Consider the following 17,615-nt stretch of genomic DNA (forward strand, 5'->3'; position numbering starts at 1 on the left):
TAAGTCACACCATCAAATTCTCCCCATTCACATGTGTCACACGTGTTTCTCTTTACTTTTTAAAACATATGAGAATTGAATTAGATTTGGCAAAATTCTTGATAAAATGAATTTTTTGTTGGAGTCTTGGGTGTATGCATCTGTTAATAGAGAGAGGTCTCGTAGAATCTGTTAATTTTATAAATAACTAGATTGTTGGACGCATTGTATAATCATTTTTTTAAAATAAAAAAACATTCAAGTATTATTAACATGTTAGAGTGATATCTTTTTTAATATTAATACGATGATATATTTAATAATTTTTTGAAGAAAATATTGAGACGATAACATATTAGATCAACTCGGGTTAATCCATCAAATCTGTAACCTGAGTTATGAAATCGTGATAAATCTATAAAAAAACAAATCAAAGTAAATTATAATATACAGTTCCTAATCAACCAAGATAAAATTAAAAAAAAATTACTAAATTTGGATCATAGGATCAAGATAATCCTATAAAAAGTAAATTGAAATAAATTAAAGAACTCAATTTTCAACCAGCTCAACGTTGAATGATGAAAATAAAAAAAAAAATTAAAAAATGGTAAAAAAATAATCCAAGTCAACATAAAATAACTTGTTAAACTAACGACCTAGATCATTATACTGGGATAACTGCATAAAAAAAATCATAAAGCTCCATTCCAACAAATCCAATGTTAAAGGTTGGAATTAAAAAATTCATGATACCAAGGTAACTCTACACAAAACAAAATGAAAACAAATAATGAAGCTTAATTCCTTAATAACTTAACATTAAAGGATGTAATTGAAAAAAAAAATGAGTTGTTAGAGGGTGAAATTGAAAAAAAAAAAATCAAGGTAATTGGGTGAACCTGTCAATCTCGTGACCGAGGCTATGAGATCAGGATAACACCATAAAAATCAAATAAAAAATTACAAAGTTCAATTAAAAAACTATTCGATTAAAAATGGATTAGAAAAATAAACATAGTCAACCCTGTTCAAGAGATTAGAATGACTATATGGCAAAAAATTTAAAAATCTATAATTTCTAATTTTTAACTAATCCAATGTAGAAGGATGAAAAAAAAAGATAAAGCAGGGGGGAAACGACCTGTGTCAGCTCGGGTTAACTTGTTAAACCTGCGAGCTCGGTCACGAGATCAAAATAAATTCATAGAAATCAAGTAAAAAAATCATAAAGCTCCACTTCCAATAAATCTAATGTTGAAAAGTTGAAAATGATGAAGAGAAACCAAATCAATGACACTGAGATATAACTCAACCAAAAACTATATATAAAAAAAATACAATGCATAATTTCCAAAACAATCTAATATTGAATGATGGGATTGAAATGAAAAAATGATTGTTGAAGGGTGAAAATAAAAGGAAAAAAAGAAAAAAAAAAAAATCATTCTATTAAATAGTATTTTGTAGGTGTGGCTAAATGATTTAGCTATATTTTTTAGTGTTTTGTTAGTTTTATTCATTTTCTATATCGTATATCATTTAATATTAATTCAAATAAATTATTATAATTTTTTTAAAAAAAATTGTAGGTACTCCACTATAGAAATCCATAATGAAACACTTATTTTGCCCTTTCAAATGAAAACAAAAAAAACTAGTTATTACAGGTAATTTAGTAATTTCACAAGTGTCTCTTAGTTATTGTCAAATTAAAAGGAAAATTAAACGTTTTAACTTTTATAATGCACATTAAAATGACTATTCCACCATTGAATTCATTTTTTTAAAAAAAAAAATTTGGCATACAAGGGTATTTGTGTGCTCTCTATGTTTTAAGCATATTAAAATGACTTAAGTATCTTTAAAAGTAGAATTTTCTATCACTTAAGTTCAATGGTATTTTTGTATTTTTCTTTTGTTATTATCATGTTGGTAAAGGGATAATTTTATAAATATAAATATTATTAAAAATGTAATTGACATGTGTCAGCGCATGGGTGGTGGTCATGCTTCGAAAAGTGAGTGTGACGTTACCTAGCGATCAAACACCGACGTCAAGGGTGAAGTTTAAATCGTCTTTGCAATAGCGCATGTGGTGAACGGAGATCCAGTTTGGTTTTATTGATATTTTATTTTATTTTATTTTTTTTATCTATCTTTCTTGATTTTTCATGTCCAACACTGCAAAAATCTCAAAATAACACTTAAATTTGTTTTTATTTCAGACTTGATCTTTATTCTTTTTATTCTTTTCTTTTTAGTTGATGTAGTTTATGAAATTGATTTTTTTTTAAAAAAAAAATTCATCCTCCTTCAATTCTTTTACATGATAGATTTGATCTTTGTTTTTTTATTGCTATTTATTTTGTTTAAACTAATTTTTATGATTGGATTTTTGTTTCACAATTTCATCATCCTATAACTTTTTTTCCTGTCAAATTTAATCCTTATTTTTTTAAAGCTAATTTTTAAATTGATATTGTTTTCCAGTTTTATCCTTTAATAATAAATTGGTTGAAAGTTTATCTTCTTGATTGGGCTCGGGTATATGATTTTATGGGTTGCGGGTTTGGAGATTAACCCAAGTCTAGAAGATTCGCCCGAGTTTGTTTAGTTTCTTTTTTTCCTTTGTTAAGTTCATATTTTTTTTCTCAATTTCATCATTCAACATTTATTTAATGAGAGATTGAGCTCCATTATTTTTTTGATTTGCTTTCTATAGGATTTTTCATTGATATAAAAAATAAAACGGGTTATCTTGGTTCTTTTTCTTTATCATTCTTTTTAAAATTTAGCTTTTGAAAAGATATTTTATTTTTTTAATTAAATTAAATTAATTGATTAAATGCGAGCCTAATGTGCCCACTTAATTATATTTTGAAATAGGAAATAAAAATTATTTTTATTGGGTAGACATCACTTAATTAAATAAAAAATGTATTCAAAGAAATAAAGTTATTAAATATAATTGGGTATACATCTCGTGTTATGAGATCAAATATCTTGATCTATATTTATTTTTCAATTTTTTCAGTTTAGTCTTTATTTATTATTAATAGCTTTTATTTTTTTAATTCTATTGACACAAGTAATTTTTGGTTTATTTAATTAACTTTTTGATTTATTATTATTATTATTATTTATATTTTTTTTTTTGAAAAAGCCTATATATTGTTTTAAGAAAAATAAAATTATTTAATCCGCAATGGAAAACTATTAACATAGATACGAAATTCAAGAATTTGAACACACATGAATAAAATGGGTTAGTTCGATATCATATACACTGATAAAAACTTATGACTGGACTCGATGAGAGAGCAGAAAGAATATATGCTCTTATCCACACGACATGTCATGCGTTAAAATATTGTAAAATCGAAATCATGAAAGGTTTACACGATAATAAAAATTACACGAGTCATGACTTTTCTAACTCTATGAGAATATCCAAACATAATCTTTTTCTGAGGATGAGATGACTGATGCTTTCTTTAAATTTTTTTTCTCTTCCTATAAATTAATTTATTATAATTTTGCTTTGGGAAATATTTCTAGAAAGCGATCAAATCACACAAACAATTGAAAAGCAAGTGTGGATTTTTTTAATATCTTTAGAAATCTCAACATAAATCACTTGGTAAAGAAACCTTTACCACCGTCCGATCATGACCTCACGTTCCTGATTCTCTGTCTTGTCCCATCATGTGGATTATATCACACCTTCTCCTAACCCATTAATAAAGAGTATAATTTAAAGTATTTTTTATTTTAAAATATATTAAACTAATATATTTTTATTTTTAAAAAATTATTTTTAATATCAATATATCAAAATAATCAAAACACATAAAAAATTTAAAATTTAAAAGCCCTGTACATTAATTAGTTTTGGCTTACAATTATCATGACTTTGGTATTTATAATTCTTTACGGTTCAAAATTTTTAAAAAATAAGTTTTAAAGAAAAATATTTTATAGTTTTATAGAAATATATTTTAAAAGATATATGTTTGATTAAAATAATTGTAAAAAATTTTTACATGGAAAATAAATATAAAATAAATTATTTTAAATAAAAAATAGGTTATTTTAACTTTTATAAAACCAAAGTTTAAAACGCAATTATACATGAAATTTAATATATAAAAAACTATTTATTTAAAATGTTAAGTTGATGATTTTTATTATCAAAATAAAAAGAACTTTTTATAATTTCTAACAAAACACTTAAAAATAACTATAAGAACATCAATGTCAAATGATGCCGAATATAAACAATTATAAATCTTGTAGCCTAGAGCATGCTGATGCGTGAAAAACGATGTTGAAGACACCCTTAAATGGAACAGTGTTTTGGTCCCCAATAATTCCTAGCTGTCCGATCATTTGGATTGGTAGCTACCAAGGGTAGTTTGGTGAAACATGTGAGTCACGAGGAATCTAGTTGATAAACGATAGAGAAATGAACTTAATAGGAAATATATTTTAAAAAAAAAATAATCAAAGAGAGAACATTAAAAAATGAATGCATGGTGCAGACTGCGGAGTACTCTCGAGGAAAAAAATAATTGGCCTGACCTTTTAATAATTTGCGTCTATGATATAGAGGGTGTAAACGAAAATAACAGAGCCAGGCTATCAAGGAATATTACAAAAAAAAGTTAAGGAGACCCATTTATTTACCGAGAATCAAGATTTACTGTAACGTCGATTACTACATTGTAATAATCGTTTTGCTCTCTACAATGATAATCAAAGAAGTAAAAATTAAGAGGTAAGATTATATTTTCATGAGTTTCATTTAGTATTATCAAATTAATATATTTATATTTATTATTTTTTTCATAGTCAAATAATTTTTATTTTTTAAAAAAAAAAGCTAAACTAGATCTAGGATTTTTTCTTTTCTTTTCAGTTTTATTAAAATAACGTAATGAAACAATGAAATTACCCTTAAAATAATAAAAAAAATATAGGCTTGCGTAAAGAGTATTTTGTCTTTTACTTATTATTTTTTTTTTAACAATCAAATTTATTTAGGGGGTTATTCGATGTTTTTTAAAAATATAAATATTACTAAAAAAATGTCAAATGTGTGGGGGAAAATCTGCACGGTTAGAATGATGCATGTTGTGTTTTTCAGTAGCATACACTGCCTTCCACAACAAATTTAATGACCCCTCCTCAATACAACAACGCGTGTAACCAATAGGTTTTTAATTTGGTGTTAAGTGTTATTCAGTGGGCAGAGGGAGGGGGGCTGGTAGGGGCCCAGCCCCTACAAGAAAATGTACCCATTCTCTTTATAAATTTAATAGACATAACTGAATTTTTTTTTTGCCCCCTTAAATTATGATCTACCCCCCTAAATGTTTTTCCTTGCTCCCCCCTAGTGGTATTTCCCTCTTCATATCTCTCTCTTCCTCAATTATTTTTTTAGTTGGTGTTTTAAAATCTCAAAGCAATTCTTTCACTTTGTTTGTTTCTTCAAATTTAATTTATGTTTTTTTAATTATTATTTGTTTTATATAAAGCAATTTATAAGATTGATTTTTTTTTAATTTTATTATCCTTCAATTTCCATGTAATTTCCATGTTGGATATGGTTTTTATTTTTTTAATATGATAGAAATATTAAATGTTTTTTTTTTCTTTTTAAATTACGTCATTTTCTAATCAAATTTCCTATCTCACCTCTCCTTCATTTTTAATGTTTTTCAAAACAAAATCATTGGAAAAAAACATGCATTGAACAGTAGATAAAGTGATTAAGGTACTAGAAAATATAAATATTAATTAAAAGTTCTTAAAGCCACAATAATTAATTAATTAATTTGATTAAACTATGGATTAAGTTATAATTAATTAAAAGTTATTTCCAAAAACCCTCGAGATGTAAAAGGAAGAAAAAAAGACCCAGAAAAAACGAGCACATGTATCAGAAATGCATCCCTAATTTGACCGGAGATTGTTCTCTCGACAATCATTCAGCCAAAAACCAAAAGAGTTCCGAGCGGCAAGGGTGGCTGCCTAAATATTTAGTTTTTTCAAATGTTCCCTTGTCATCACCCCTTCAACAAACCCATTAAATTGCCAAGGGTCCTTGCTATTAATAGATTGCGTGAACAAATTAATACTCATGTGCAGTGAGAAATTTTATAGTGATAGTAAAGTAACTAATAATACTTTATTAATTATTTTAAAAAAAATAAACACAACTAAAAGAGATAAATTCTAAAAGAAAATATTTCTTTATTATTTTTTAATGGATTATGAATTTTCTTTTTTTTTTTCTTTTTATGTTTTTCTTTTTTTTTAAATAAATAGAAAGAATTAACTAATAAAATATCACTAGTTACTCTATTCATTGATGACCACAAAGTTTCCATCAACAATTGCAATTTTATTTTTCAAAGATAAATAATATATTTAATTAAACCTCTTTAAAGTCATAATGTTACACCGTCGGGTTGATTTTAAAAGAACCTATTAAAATTTTCTAAATGCTGATCCTCAACAAACCTCTTTAATTACTAAACCAACCTTCTTTTAAAGGCCGGAAAACTTAGGTTTTAACTCGTAATTCAACGATCCATAGGTTAGCGGGATTCTCATGAATGAATCTGAATTTCTATCCTTTTTCTAAAATCTGAACATGAGATTTGTAAACGAAAATTCCACATTTTAGCGTATTAAGCGTCCCTTTCTAGCTCGAGAAATCCATGTTTCTGCCCACCAAAAAAATATGCAACATGCTGTATTTAAAATGCCAGAGTGTGTATCTGCCCATGTAGTGTCTGACTTCTGCACCAAGGACAAGACCTTGGTGATTCTTTCAAGTTAGTGGAAAATAAACAACGGGGAGTGCAAGCCATCTATCAATCAAGACTGGACATGAATTTAGATGTTTACTTGGAATCATGCACCATGGCGGCCACTGACTTTGTGCAGTCTTTCTTGGTAAAACATGGAGAGTCGTCGGTCTAAACTGACAAACTTTAATATATAAAAATCTAAGCATATGAGATTGTGGAAATAATCGAAACACTTGGTGCCTTGACGGGCATATCCTAACTTCCGGGCACAATATCCGATGACTATTCAAGGAATTTAGGTGATTTCGATCTCTTATGAATTGTTCTTGGTCTTGATGTTTTTGCCATCTGACTTTTCTTAGATACCAAAGCTTGTTTGATTATGTGATCATGGTTAATTTTTAAATTATTTTGTTATTTGTTGATGTTAAAAATATATTTTTTAATAAAAATATTTTTAAAAAATAACTATTATTACACTGCAAATAGTAAGAGGCTGCAGTGTTTAGTTAATTTTGTGGAAAAAGAAAAAAAGTCTATCAGTATTATGCCTAAAAAAATGTTTCAAAGGATGGAAGCAGTGCGACTTTGACTAGAGTAAAGAGCAACGTGATGATGCTTGATTATATGGTAAATAATGGAGGATGCTTTCTATTGTATTGATGTTAAAAATAATATTTTTAAAAAATTAAAGGGTAAATAATATTTTTTATTTTATTATTTATTGATGTTAAAAATAATTTTTTTTAAAAATATTATTTTAATATATTTTTAAATAAAAATATTTTTAAAAATAACAATTACTACACTCTAAAACACTCATAAATAATAAAAAAAAACTGTAGTGTTTGGTTAATTTTGTGGAAAAAGAAAAAAAGCCTATCACTGTTATACCTAAAAATATATTTCAAAGGATGGAAGCAGTGGGACTTTGACTTGAGATAAGACTATAAGAGTAACGTGATGATACAATTATTTTCTTCTTGCAAAAAATAAAAGAAGAAGAAGAAGTGTTTTTATGGTTCACACCCTCAGAAGAGAAAAACACAAGCTAAGAAAATAGAAAATAGAAAATAAAAAATTACATGATAAAGGGCAATATTAGATGTGAGCAAAAGTACTGGAGTGCTAGAGTTTTTACACCAAAGTGAATAAAACAAAAAAAGAGAAAAATAAAACTAAATGACTACCTACTTTATCAATTGAATTAATTTACCTGGTGCGTTTGATAAATACATAATAAATAAAACGCAATAAATTTTACAATCGAGCCAACCATTTCCAGTTGTTGTAGTTACTTCCTTGGGGGTTTGACCTCTCTTCTTCCTGCAAATTAATGAATAAAATAAAATTTGAGCAAAAACAATTAACAACGGCTTCGTAGCATGACAATAATAATGCTGTCTAAAGTTGACTTAGACTATATACACAAAAGCTTGAATCAAAATAATTTTCTTCTTTAATATATTTTTTCTCCCGTTGCAGCCGATAGCTAGCACGATGGCTCAAAATCTCTATATCTTAATAATTTTAAAATGCAAGTTAATTAGTCCTCTGCTTATCCAATATTCAATTCGATCCAACAGCTCTAAGGACTAAAATATAAGGTTAAATATAGAGTGCCCATGAAATTCTGCCATTGATTTCCTACGCCAGATTACTCGTCTTTTCTATCCTTGCCTAAAATGCAAAATATAAGATAAAAACATGCAATGTATTGGAGAATGACCTATTCATGTGTGTGCTGATCACACTGATTCCATCTAATTCTCTAAATGATAGTTTTAATGAATATATATATATAAAATTCATCCCCAACTTGCTTTAGTCACAATCTAATTACGTGTTTGGCATTACATTTCAAAAATATTTTTGAAAAAATTTGAATTTTTTTTTTTTGTTTTGAATTAATATGTTTTTAATGTTTTCAAATTATTTTAATGTGCTGATATAAAAATGATTTTTTTAAAAATAAAAAAAATATTATTGATATATATTTTTTAGTGAAAAATACTTTGAAAAACAACAATAATCACACTCCCAAATACTTATTAAATCACGATCTCTCTCTCTAATTTTTTTTTTTCATAGTATTTGTTTAATTAGTCCCGAACACAGGTGTTCAATCTCTGCTCTTTAATATCTAGATCTTTTAAGACAAGCTAAAACCAGTTTGCATGTCAATATGATATTTTTCTTAAACATGGATGAAAATAGAAAAATAAAGAAGAAGACATAGCCAAACTTGCCCCAACATCTCTCACATAAAAATGGCATGTGTCGGGAATGTGAGCGTGTTTCGAAAATTAAGAACATGGGTCCAACTTGACAAGCCAGTTCCGAAATTCATTGCCTAATAGCTTTTTATCTTTATATATATATATATATATATATATATATATATATATATATATATATATATATATATTCACACGCGCAAAAAAATAAATAAAAAAATAAAAAAAATCTAACCAATATTATGTAACTAACATAATCAAGTGAATTCATCAAATGGTCAAAAAGCACCAACGAAGAAACTTAACATCTACTTATATTTAAATCAATTTTGTTATGCCAATACTTGGCTGTCATAAAATTGCTGAAGGAGACTCTCAAGACCGAATTGCTCGATTTTAAAAGCAGGGAAAGAATGTGAACATCGTTGTGTTGAAATCCTTATAAAATCGTTGACCAGATATTTTTTTTTAATATCCTTGTGGATCGATCTCCCATTTTTTATTTATTATAAGGAAATATTTTTCTATGTTCAACATAGACTTTTGGATCTGAGTATTTACAAAGAATTTGATAATAATTATTGATGAAGCTTGTTTTTTTTTTTTTTTTTTTGTAGGAAGCTACAGATATGTCTCGTCTCCATTTTTTTTCCCTCTCTGTTTTGACATGTCTGGTCTTTGAAAAGAAAATACAGAACGAATGAAAAAATTAGGAAATCCAATATTGCAGTTTACCTCTGTTTTTTCGAAGATTTAGGGCTCTCTTCTATTGCTTTAGCAAACTCATCATCATCTCCTAATGTTTATTAAAAAAAAAAAAAGATTTATAAAGCGTGTGTGTCTATATATATACATATAAATAAAGAGTGATTAATGATTAATCGTAAGAAAATAAGGATTTTGTTTATATTAATAAATACAAATATGATTTTGATTTAGTAGATCCTCTCCTCCTTTTCCACTACATGATAAAGCATGCAATTCTCTTACGTTTGCAGCAGATCCTTAGGTTTGATTCTATGAATATTGTATTTCTAAGTGACTTAAACTATATATAGATTTGTATTTGAGCTGGTATTTAGATCTTTGTATGATTTATTTTAATTTATTTTAATTATGTTATAATATGTACGTTGAAATTAATTATTAGTTAAGAAATTTAAATTTAATTTTTATAATTATTAATATATAATTAGTTAAATAAGTAAAGGAGGCCCAAAACCCCACCATGTCTTTTGTATAACACGACCCAGAAAGCCCACTTGAAATTTAATAAACCAGCTGAAAATTACTACCCTCAATTTTGTCTTATAGACCTCTCTGTCGATTTTGGCCCACAACAATTAAGGCAGATTTCGAACCCTCCGTTTATCTCCAGAATAACGAAAGAGCTAACCAAAAAACTAAACTTTCTTTCTCTCCATTCCTTCTATGTTTAGCGTTTATTCTCCTTAATGAAATCTTTTGACAGCTTAATAATAGATAACTTCTCATAAGAGTATAAATAAGTAGAGATGTTCCCATGCACAAAATATGCTTCGTTGACCAAGACTTCTATCCCCATCAAATTCCAGTAGGTTTTTCTTTACCTTTAATATATCTTTATTAAATCTTTTCAAATATGATCTAATGTTTTTTACCTCATGAATGATGGAGAAAAGTTCTGTTAAACCTTTCTTTTTTATACAAATGATTGTCAGAAAAACTAGATATGGAAACAGATTTTATTAAACTATGGTACTAAACTCTTATAGATTATCAAAAAGGGGTAGGAAATGTTTTACACATGGAATTGGTACCCTAAATCACCAATCACAAGTTGTTCCTAACATTTTGGACATGTTTCCTGGGGTCAGATAATTCATCGTAGTTATCAAAGTCCTTGGAGAGATGAGTGTTTAACACGCTGTCACATATTAGCGAATCTCCTATCCATCTTGATTCTTTTTCATTTTTATTTGTGCTTGCCCTTTAAGGTTTTGTAGCACTAGAGTAAGAATTTGTAGAAGAACGCGGTCAGTGTTAAAGGCTATGCCCTGAGCCTTACCTTTTGATACATGAAGATCATATCTAGATGATCCTACAGGAGAAGGTTCCTGTCATATTTTATAGATAGACAAGGAGAGCCCTGAGTTGTTGCTGGATAGCTAGCACTGCCTTAATAAGTGCTCTCATTTGCTGAGCAAGTTGTTAGAGGTCCATCAGAGCTGACGAGGATGGCGAGAGGTCAGTAATTCTTCCTCGCGTTTCAGTGTTATTCAAATGAGTGATAAGAAAGATTATGACAGGAAATAAACAAGGCTTTTATTTAGAATTCTTCACAGACAGCGTCATTGATAAACTGATAAAATTTTATTAGACAACTTTCATCATGGTTAATAACAAACTAGATGATGGGTGTTACCTGTAAACTAATTTTCTAAAGCTTAACTCAGTTTAGGATTTTTTAGGGAAATATAGTGTAAGAAAAGTAGATTAAGAGATACCTAACACAGTGGTTGCTAGAGTAGTCTAAGGTGCTGCCGAGCCAAAATGGATTGAATACGAATGCTTCTCTTATGTCAGAAAAACATATGCTGCTTATCATCTCTCTCTCTCTCTCTCTCTCTGGGCTACTAATTGTTTCCCTTTTCTGTGACATACCAATACATTTAGCCAGTATGTCTTTTATTTTATTTTAAACCAAGTGTGGTGCAGAGTGCCAAGGTGCTTTTTATTTCAATGGTTTTAGTTTAATAATATCGAGTTTTTTTCATTTCATTTGAAAGTTCCGTTTTTTTTTTTGCCCGACAGTTTCTTTGTTTTTGTATTTCATTACCTTTGAGACCACTTTAAGTGATCCAATTTCACCGGAATTTGAATGAAACGAAGGCTGCTCACTTACCTCGACAGTTGAGGTATGCTTGATTCTGTGTCATGATATGAATGCAGTATAATGATGTGTTCATTACATTGAGAGGTTCAAATGTTACAGCACGAAAGAATAAAAGAATAAGTGTAAGCTAAACTTCTATCGTCATCTGATTTAGAGCCGTGTATCTCCATCTCTCTTTCTCCACAAAGTCTGCATCCAAGAACCGTGAAACAAATGCCCAGAGCCTGTGAATGTCCTCAAAGTTTGTCAAGAACCCGAGGGAAGCCGTGACAACAGAAATTCCTGAATGAAGTTTCTCTCTCGTCCCATTTAAGACCTTTCCTCCTTTACTTGTCCTTGTCTCTATTATCTGTTCCCTCTCATGCTCATACTCATCCGGGAACCAAATGTGGAGCAAAAATCCTTTGCTTAAAGAAATATTGTTTCGATCAGCAAGCTTCTGTACAATCGAAGGGTCTATCTTTTCTCCTTTCCAATCAAATACGTTGAATGCCACTGCTGGTCCTCGATCAAATTTAACCTTCGGTCCGTAGATTCTGACTAGGGGATTCCTGTTTTCTGAATGTGGATGTTGAAGACTCATTAATGCATTTACCAACCAGTTGATGAGGTACCTTGCTCTGGCACTGATTAGTATCAGGCCCAACGAGTCTGCATGATCCAAGCCTCTACATTCAAGATGTGAATGCCCACTTCCACACCCAGCAATGATTTGGGATTTGGAGGATTCAAATGATGCCACTGATTCCTCAATTTCTGGTGCTTCATGTTTTACCGAAATCTCTTTGGTTTCTTGCGGGTCAGAAGTTACCTCACTTGTCTGCTGCCTGAAAATAGGACCTGAGGAGGAGCCCTGCAAATTGTCATCAACATGCATCTCTTGTTCAGTTCTTTCTTCTGTTCCTACGTCGTCATTAGCCAACTCTTCTGAAATTTGAGAAGGTCTCCTAGCTGGGACAAGCCTCACTATACATGTACCAGAGGAATCCTTTAAAATTGAAGAACTGGATTTCTTCACAAATAGACAGCAAAAACCAGATGGGTTTTCACCAAAAACCTTGAAAAAAGAGCAGACCAGGAAATCTGGCTTAAAGAGGGACAGGCCCAGGGTCTCCATGTCTTTTGGTCCTAAGCCACAAGCATCAAGTAAGACATGCCATCCATTTTCCTGAGCCATGGTCATCCAGAGGTATGAATACCTAGCTCCTGTCATCCTTGATTGAAGTGGGAAAACAAATAGTCCCCTCTTGTTCTTCCTCTTACGCCTAACCTTCTTTAGCAATTTTCCTGACTTTAATCCTAAACTAGGCCATGAGAATTCAGCTGACATGACCCGTGCTCCTTTGTTCTTGGAGCTTTCAGTCATTACTTTCACTGCCTCATTCTCATAGTCATATACCGTAAGAAGATTTTGATTTGACTGAAATGGATAAGAGTCTGCCACAAGTTTGAATGCGGATAACTGGTTGGCAGTGAAAACCATCGTGTAATCATCTTCGGAGAGATTCATCAATGCCATAATTCTTTTCTGCATCTCGTATTCCAGTTCTGACATTTGGCCACCATATTGTATTTGCGAATGTAAGCTAGCTGCCTTGTAGGAAATATCAAAGAAGGGCGGTTCTAAACCTGAGGAATATTGGCGTGATGGAGGAGAAGCAGATGATGTTGAGGCAACTGGAGCTTCCCAAGAGTGACTTCGTTGCTGAGAGTATGAGAAGAGACCGTGGCCAATATAATCGAAACAAACACGGTTGGACAGGGAGAGATGGTAGTATTCTTGTTCTCGGATTTTGTCAGCCTGATCAGTCTGAGAATACTGTGGAAACGCTTTTGTAAAATTGGAGAATGACTCTTGCAATGAAGGGAGGGACTCGTGATTGGTGAATTGAGAGTTTGGATATATCAATGATCCCATGACACCTTCAAGAACATGGCGGGATGCAGAAACAGTGGTCATGGATGTTGGACTCTGGGGCTCAGAAGGCAATTGACAGAAATTATGAAAGCAGGCTTGTGAGGCCTCTCTAGTGCAAGGTGAACGCATCTCCTTCTCCCCTTCCTTTTCTGTCCACACCAGATTTATTGTTCGTGTTTTTCTCCCTCTATTTTCTTCACATTTGATTTTGTCAAATCAAACAAATCATTGAGCATTTTCTATTTGTATAGGTTGAAAACGTCCGATGGTGGGTTTCCTGTTCGTTGGGGCAGTCCACCACGTCTTTCTTTATGCTCAAAGTTAGCTTTCTTTTTTCTTATTACCAATGTGAAACCCAACTTGGTCTTCGACACTATCTTCTGACTTGGAATTTTAGAGACTTCTCAAACACGTAAAAGCTGTAATATAGGACCTTTTGCTTGCTCTGTGATTTAGTAAGCCGTATCAAATAAGTTGATCAATTGGAGTAAATTAAAAAGAAACTGATCTACTACTACTACTGCAACAACAACAACAACAACAACCACAACCCTCAAATGTCCGAACGATGCCCTCTTGTCTTGCTCTTTTTTCTTTATCCCGTTGATCTTGAATTTATTAAATCTTATGCCTACTCTACCGATAAATCAAGTGGTTGTGATGCTTTTCGAAAGGATAAAAAAGCTTCATTCCATTACCATTGAAATGGTCTATATATCTCGCAGGTCGTGGCAATATAAAACAAGCGGAAGGGGGCAGGGGAAACTTTCGAAGTGGCCGGCATTATCTATCTAGGTCTCAAGTTCATTTGGAATGATTCTCGGCGTTCCAACTTGCAGGACGTCAACTTTAATATAATTGAGAAACACAAAACATTAAAACCTCTTTTATTATTATATGATATTTTAGATCCCTCGGGAGGTCATTGTCTTTTCATACCTTTCGACCCCCCCTCACATGGTCATTTCTCAATAGAGTTATTATGGAGGACCATCTTAGTCAATTCTTCCGAGTCTGAAAGTTTTGGAAGTAAATGAGAAGCCTCCTTTTGGTTTCTTGAAATATTATCAGCTTACATCACAAGGTTTTCAACTGTGAACAGTCCAGTCGGGGTTGCCAAGTGATTAATGCACCTACAGCGTCTATAAGCTTCTTCTCTTAACTTTTGTTATGAAGTGGTCATTTTCACCCGTGATCTAGCAATATCTCGGGAAATCCGAGCTTAGGAGCTAGGACAGTTCACCATTGATGACTGTCATAAAGTCAGCCCAAGTTCTTGTCTCAGGCTGATGCATGGAGGGACAAGCCATTTTGGCTGCTAACTCTTTTGTTCGGGGAAGAATTCATGAAATAGAAATGAGCTCGGAAAGACTTTCATGGTCCGACTAGTAATCTGTAGTGGATCTGCGGTCCTTCTTGTTTCGTCCAAGTCATTATTTGTCCTCTAGAAAGGGAAAGGTTCATCTGACCGGTAGAAACGCATCTGCCACTCCTAAGATCAACAAGGTTCCAAACGAAGAAAATAAATTAATTACACAAACATGACTCATCATGAGCTCACAAATACAATCGTGTTAGATTCATTTGTTTATGCGAGTTCATGTAGATTATGATCTTGGTCAAGCCTCAGAGGACTGCACTTTCCAAGCAATGGTGAACTGTCCAAGAGTGATAACTAGCCAAAGCTGTCGATTTCTTCACATTCACAGAAATTTTATTTCATTTTATTTTGCTTCCCTTCTTTCTCTCTGTTTTTTAGATTTTCACGGTTGATTTCTTCACTCTCACAGATATCATTTCTGTGTAAACCCTCATCATCAAAGATGAGTGATTAGCTCTCTGATTTATTGATTCTAGTTCTTCATTCTGTAATGACTTCTAGAACACCTGAAGTTTGGTGAGACAATTGGTTTGTGCTGTAGCGGGTCTCGGACAAAAAAATTTAATGTAAAAAAAATATATACATGTTTTTAATATAAAATTAAAATTTGGTACATATATATTACAAACTATATGCACTAATAAATATTAAAAATAATTATTAATATTAATTTAAGATTAAATCAAGAAACAAATATAAATTAAAATATTCAACCTTGTGTCACTTGTTGCCATTCATTATTTTTATTTAATAATATAACAATAATTCTTTTTTTTTTAAATGAGTAATAATCTATATTTCATTGAACAGACTAAAAATCATGAAGGCAAAAAAAATCCCAAAAAGGCACATGATGAATAATAAAAAAAAAAAAAGCTTACATTTTGGCCTCATTATCAAATTCGGTCCTATCATTTTCAATTTTTTTCAAGCAATAAACCAAATTGTTTTCTATAGAATGGAGTACCAATTCAATATTGGAATATTTTTTTAAAATCACAAAAATCCCATAAAAAATTTAAAACAACTCACCAAGCTCAAGTTCTAGGTAATGCAATGAGGAAAAAAAAAATTCAATGACAAAATAAAAAAAATACTCAAAGACCAAAAAAAAATCACAAAACACTATGGTAATTTACAACGTTTGTTAAAATGATGAATAGTGAATTCTCCAGCTCTTTTAGTTTTTGTAATATTTCAAACAATCAACTTTCGCAAAATTTTGTTAGGAGTTTTGAAGTACCAAAAGGGCTTAGAATCAACTAAGCAGTGACGTTTCCTCTTGATTTTCCTATGCTGCACGAATTAAGATCTTTTTTTTTTCTTTAATGGTGAGGGAATATCTACCTTTCTGCATCAACAAATTAAATTCCATCTTCAAATGATTTTAAATTTACCTTTTATAAACCCAAGTTTAACGGGGATAAAAAAAAAATTCTTAAAGGCCCAAAACTCTACGAGCAAAAGCAATATACCCAAGCCTAGTTCTCATGAACTCAGGTTAGGAAAAAAGCTCAGCTTTGAAGAAGAGCTGTTTTTATAGGATCAACTTTAAAGAAGAGCTTGATGTTATGAGCCTTGTTTAGAAAAAAAACCCATTTATAATAGGTTCAATCTTGAAGAAAAGCTCAATGTCATGAGCTTATTTTAGAGAAAGAGCTTAATCTTTATGAGTTTAGTCTTGTGAGAGAGTCTAATGTCATGGGCTTAACCTTAAAGAAAAGTTCATCTTCATAGGCTTCATCTAAGAAAAGTATTTAGTTACATTTTGAATTTTATTTTTTTTATACTCTTAGGTGTCTAAAAATCATCTAAAAATCCATCATATTTTCATTGATATTAATATTATATAAGAGATAATATGTAAAAAACCTATAAGAGCCCACTATATTATTTTTAAATAAATAAAAAAAAACTTATCATAATTTTAAAAGCAAGTTTTAATTAAAAAATTACAAAAAAAACATGAATAGAAAATCTTAATGTGAATGTATTAAAAAATACTAAGATAAAAAAAATGATCAAAATTAATATTAAAAAAAAAATTTAATCAAAATATATAGCAATACTAAAAATCCAATATAACTCTCCTAAAAAGCTTAACACCAGAGGTGTCAGAAGTGGGATTTGAACCCACGCCCTCTCACGAGGACCAGAACTTGAGTCTGGCGCCTTAGACCACTCGGCCATCCTGACATGTTTGGGGTATCCATGCGGTGAATTACTTATAGAGTATATTAATCATTAACGATTTCTGAAACAGATCAACGATAAAGTTATAGATCGTTGAGCGTTCGATTCGAACCCTCACTGCGTATATGCTTTTGATGTAGTGGCACTGAAATTAGGTAGACGAAGCACGAACACACGTGCGAATCCTTTTCACAGTTCGAATTAATACCTC

General features: G+C 30.6%; 1 protein-coding gene and 1 non-coding gene across 2 annotated transcripts; both read right to left on the reverse strand.

The window, feature by feature from the left end:
- Positions 1 to 11,898: 11,898 nt before the first annotated feature.
- On the reverse strand, positions 11,899 to 14,221 carry LOC118028533 (uncharacterized). The gene has a single exon (XM_035032138.2). It carries the CDS (start codon positions 13,957 to 13,959, stop codon positions 12,040 to 12,042), a length of 1,920 nt encoding a protein of 639 aa, XP_034888029.1. The 5' UTR covers positions 13,960 to 14,221; the 3' UTR covers positions 11,899 to 12,039.
- A 3,102-nt stretch (positions 14,222 to 17,323) lies between these two features.
- On the reverse strand, positions 17,324 to 17,407 carry TRNAL-CAA (transfer RNA leucine (anticodon CAA)). The gene has a single exon. It is a non-coding gene; the product is annotated as a tRNA-Leu (tRNA).
- Between the last annotated feature and the right edge of the window lie 208 nt (positions 17,408 to 17,615).

Source organism: Populus alba, chromosome 3, assembly GCF_005239225.2.
Source record: "Populus alba chromosome 3, ASM523922v2, whole genome shotgun sequence".
NCBI classification, from domain to species: Eukaryota; Viridiplantae; Streptophyta; class Magnoliopsida; order Malpighiales; family Salicaceae; genus Populus; species Populus alba.

Coding starts and splice junctions, on each gene's coding strand:
- LOC118028533 (XM_035032138.2), bottom strand. CDS start 13,959: ATGCGTTCACCTTGCACTAGAGAGGCCTCACAAGCCTGCTTTCATAAT.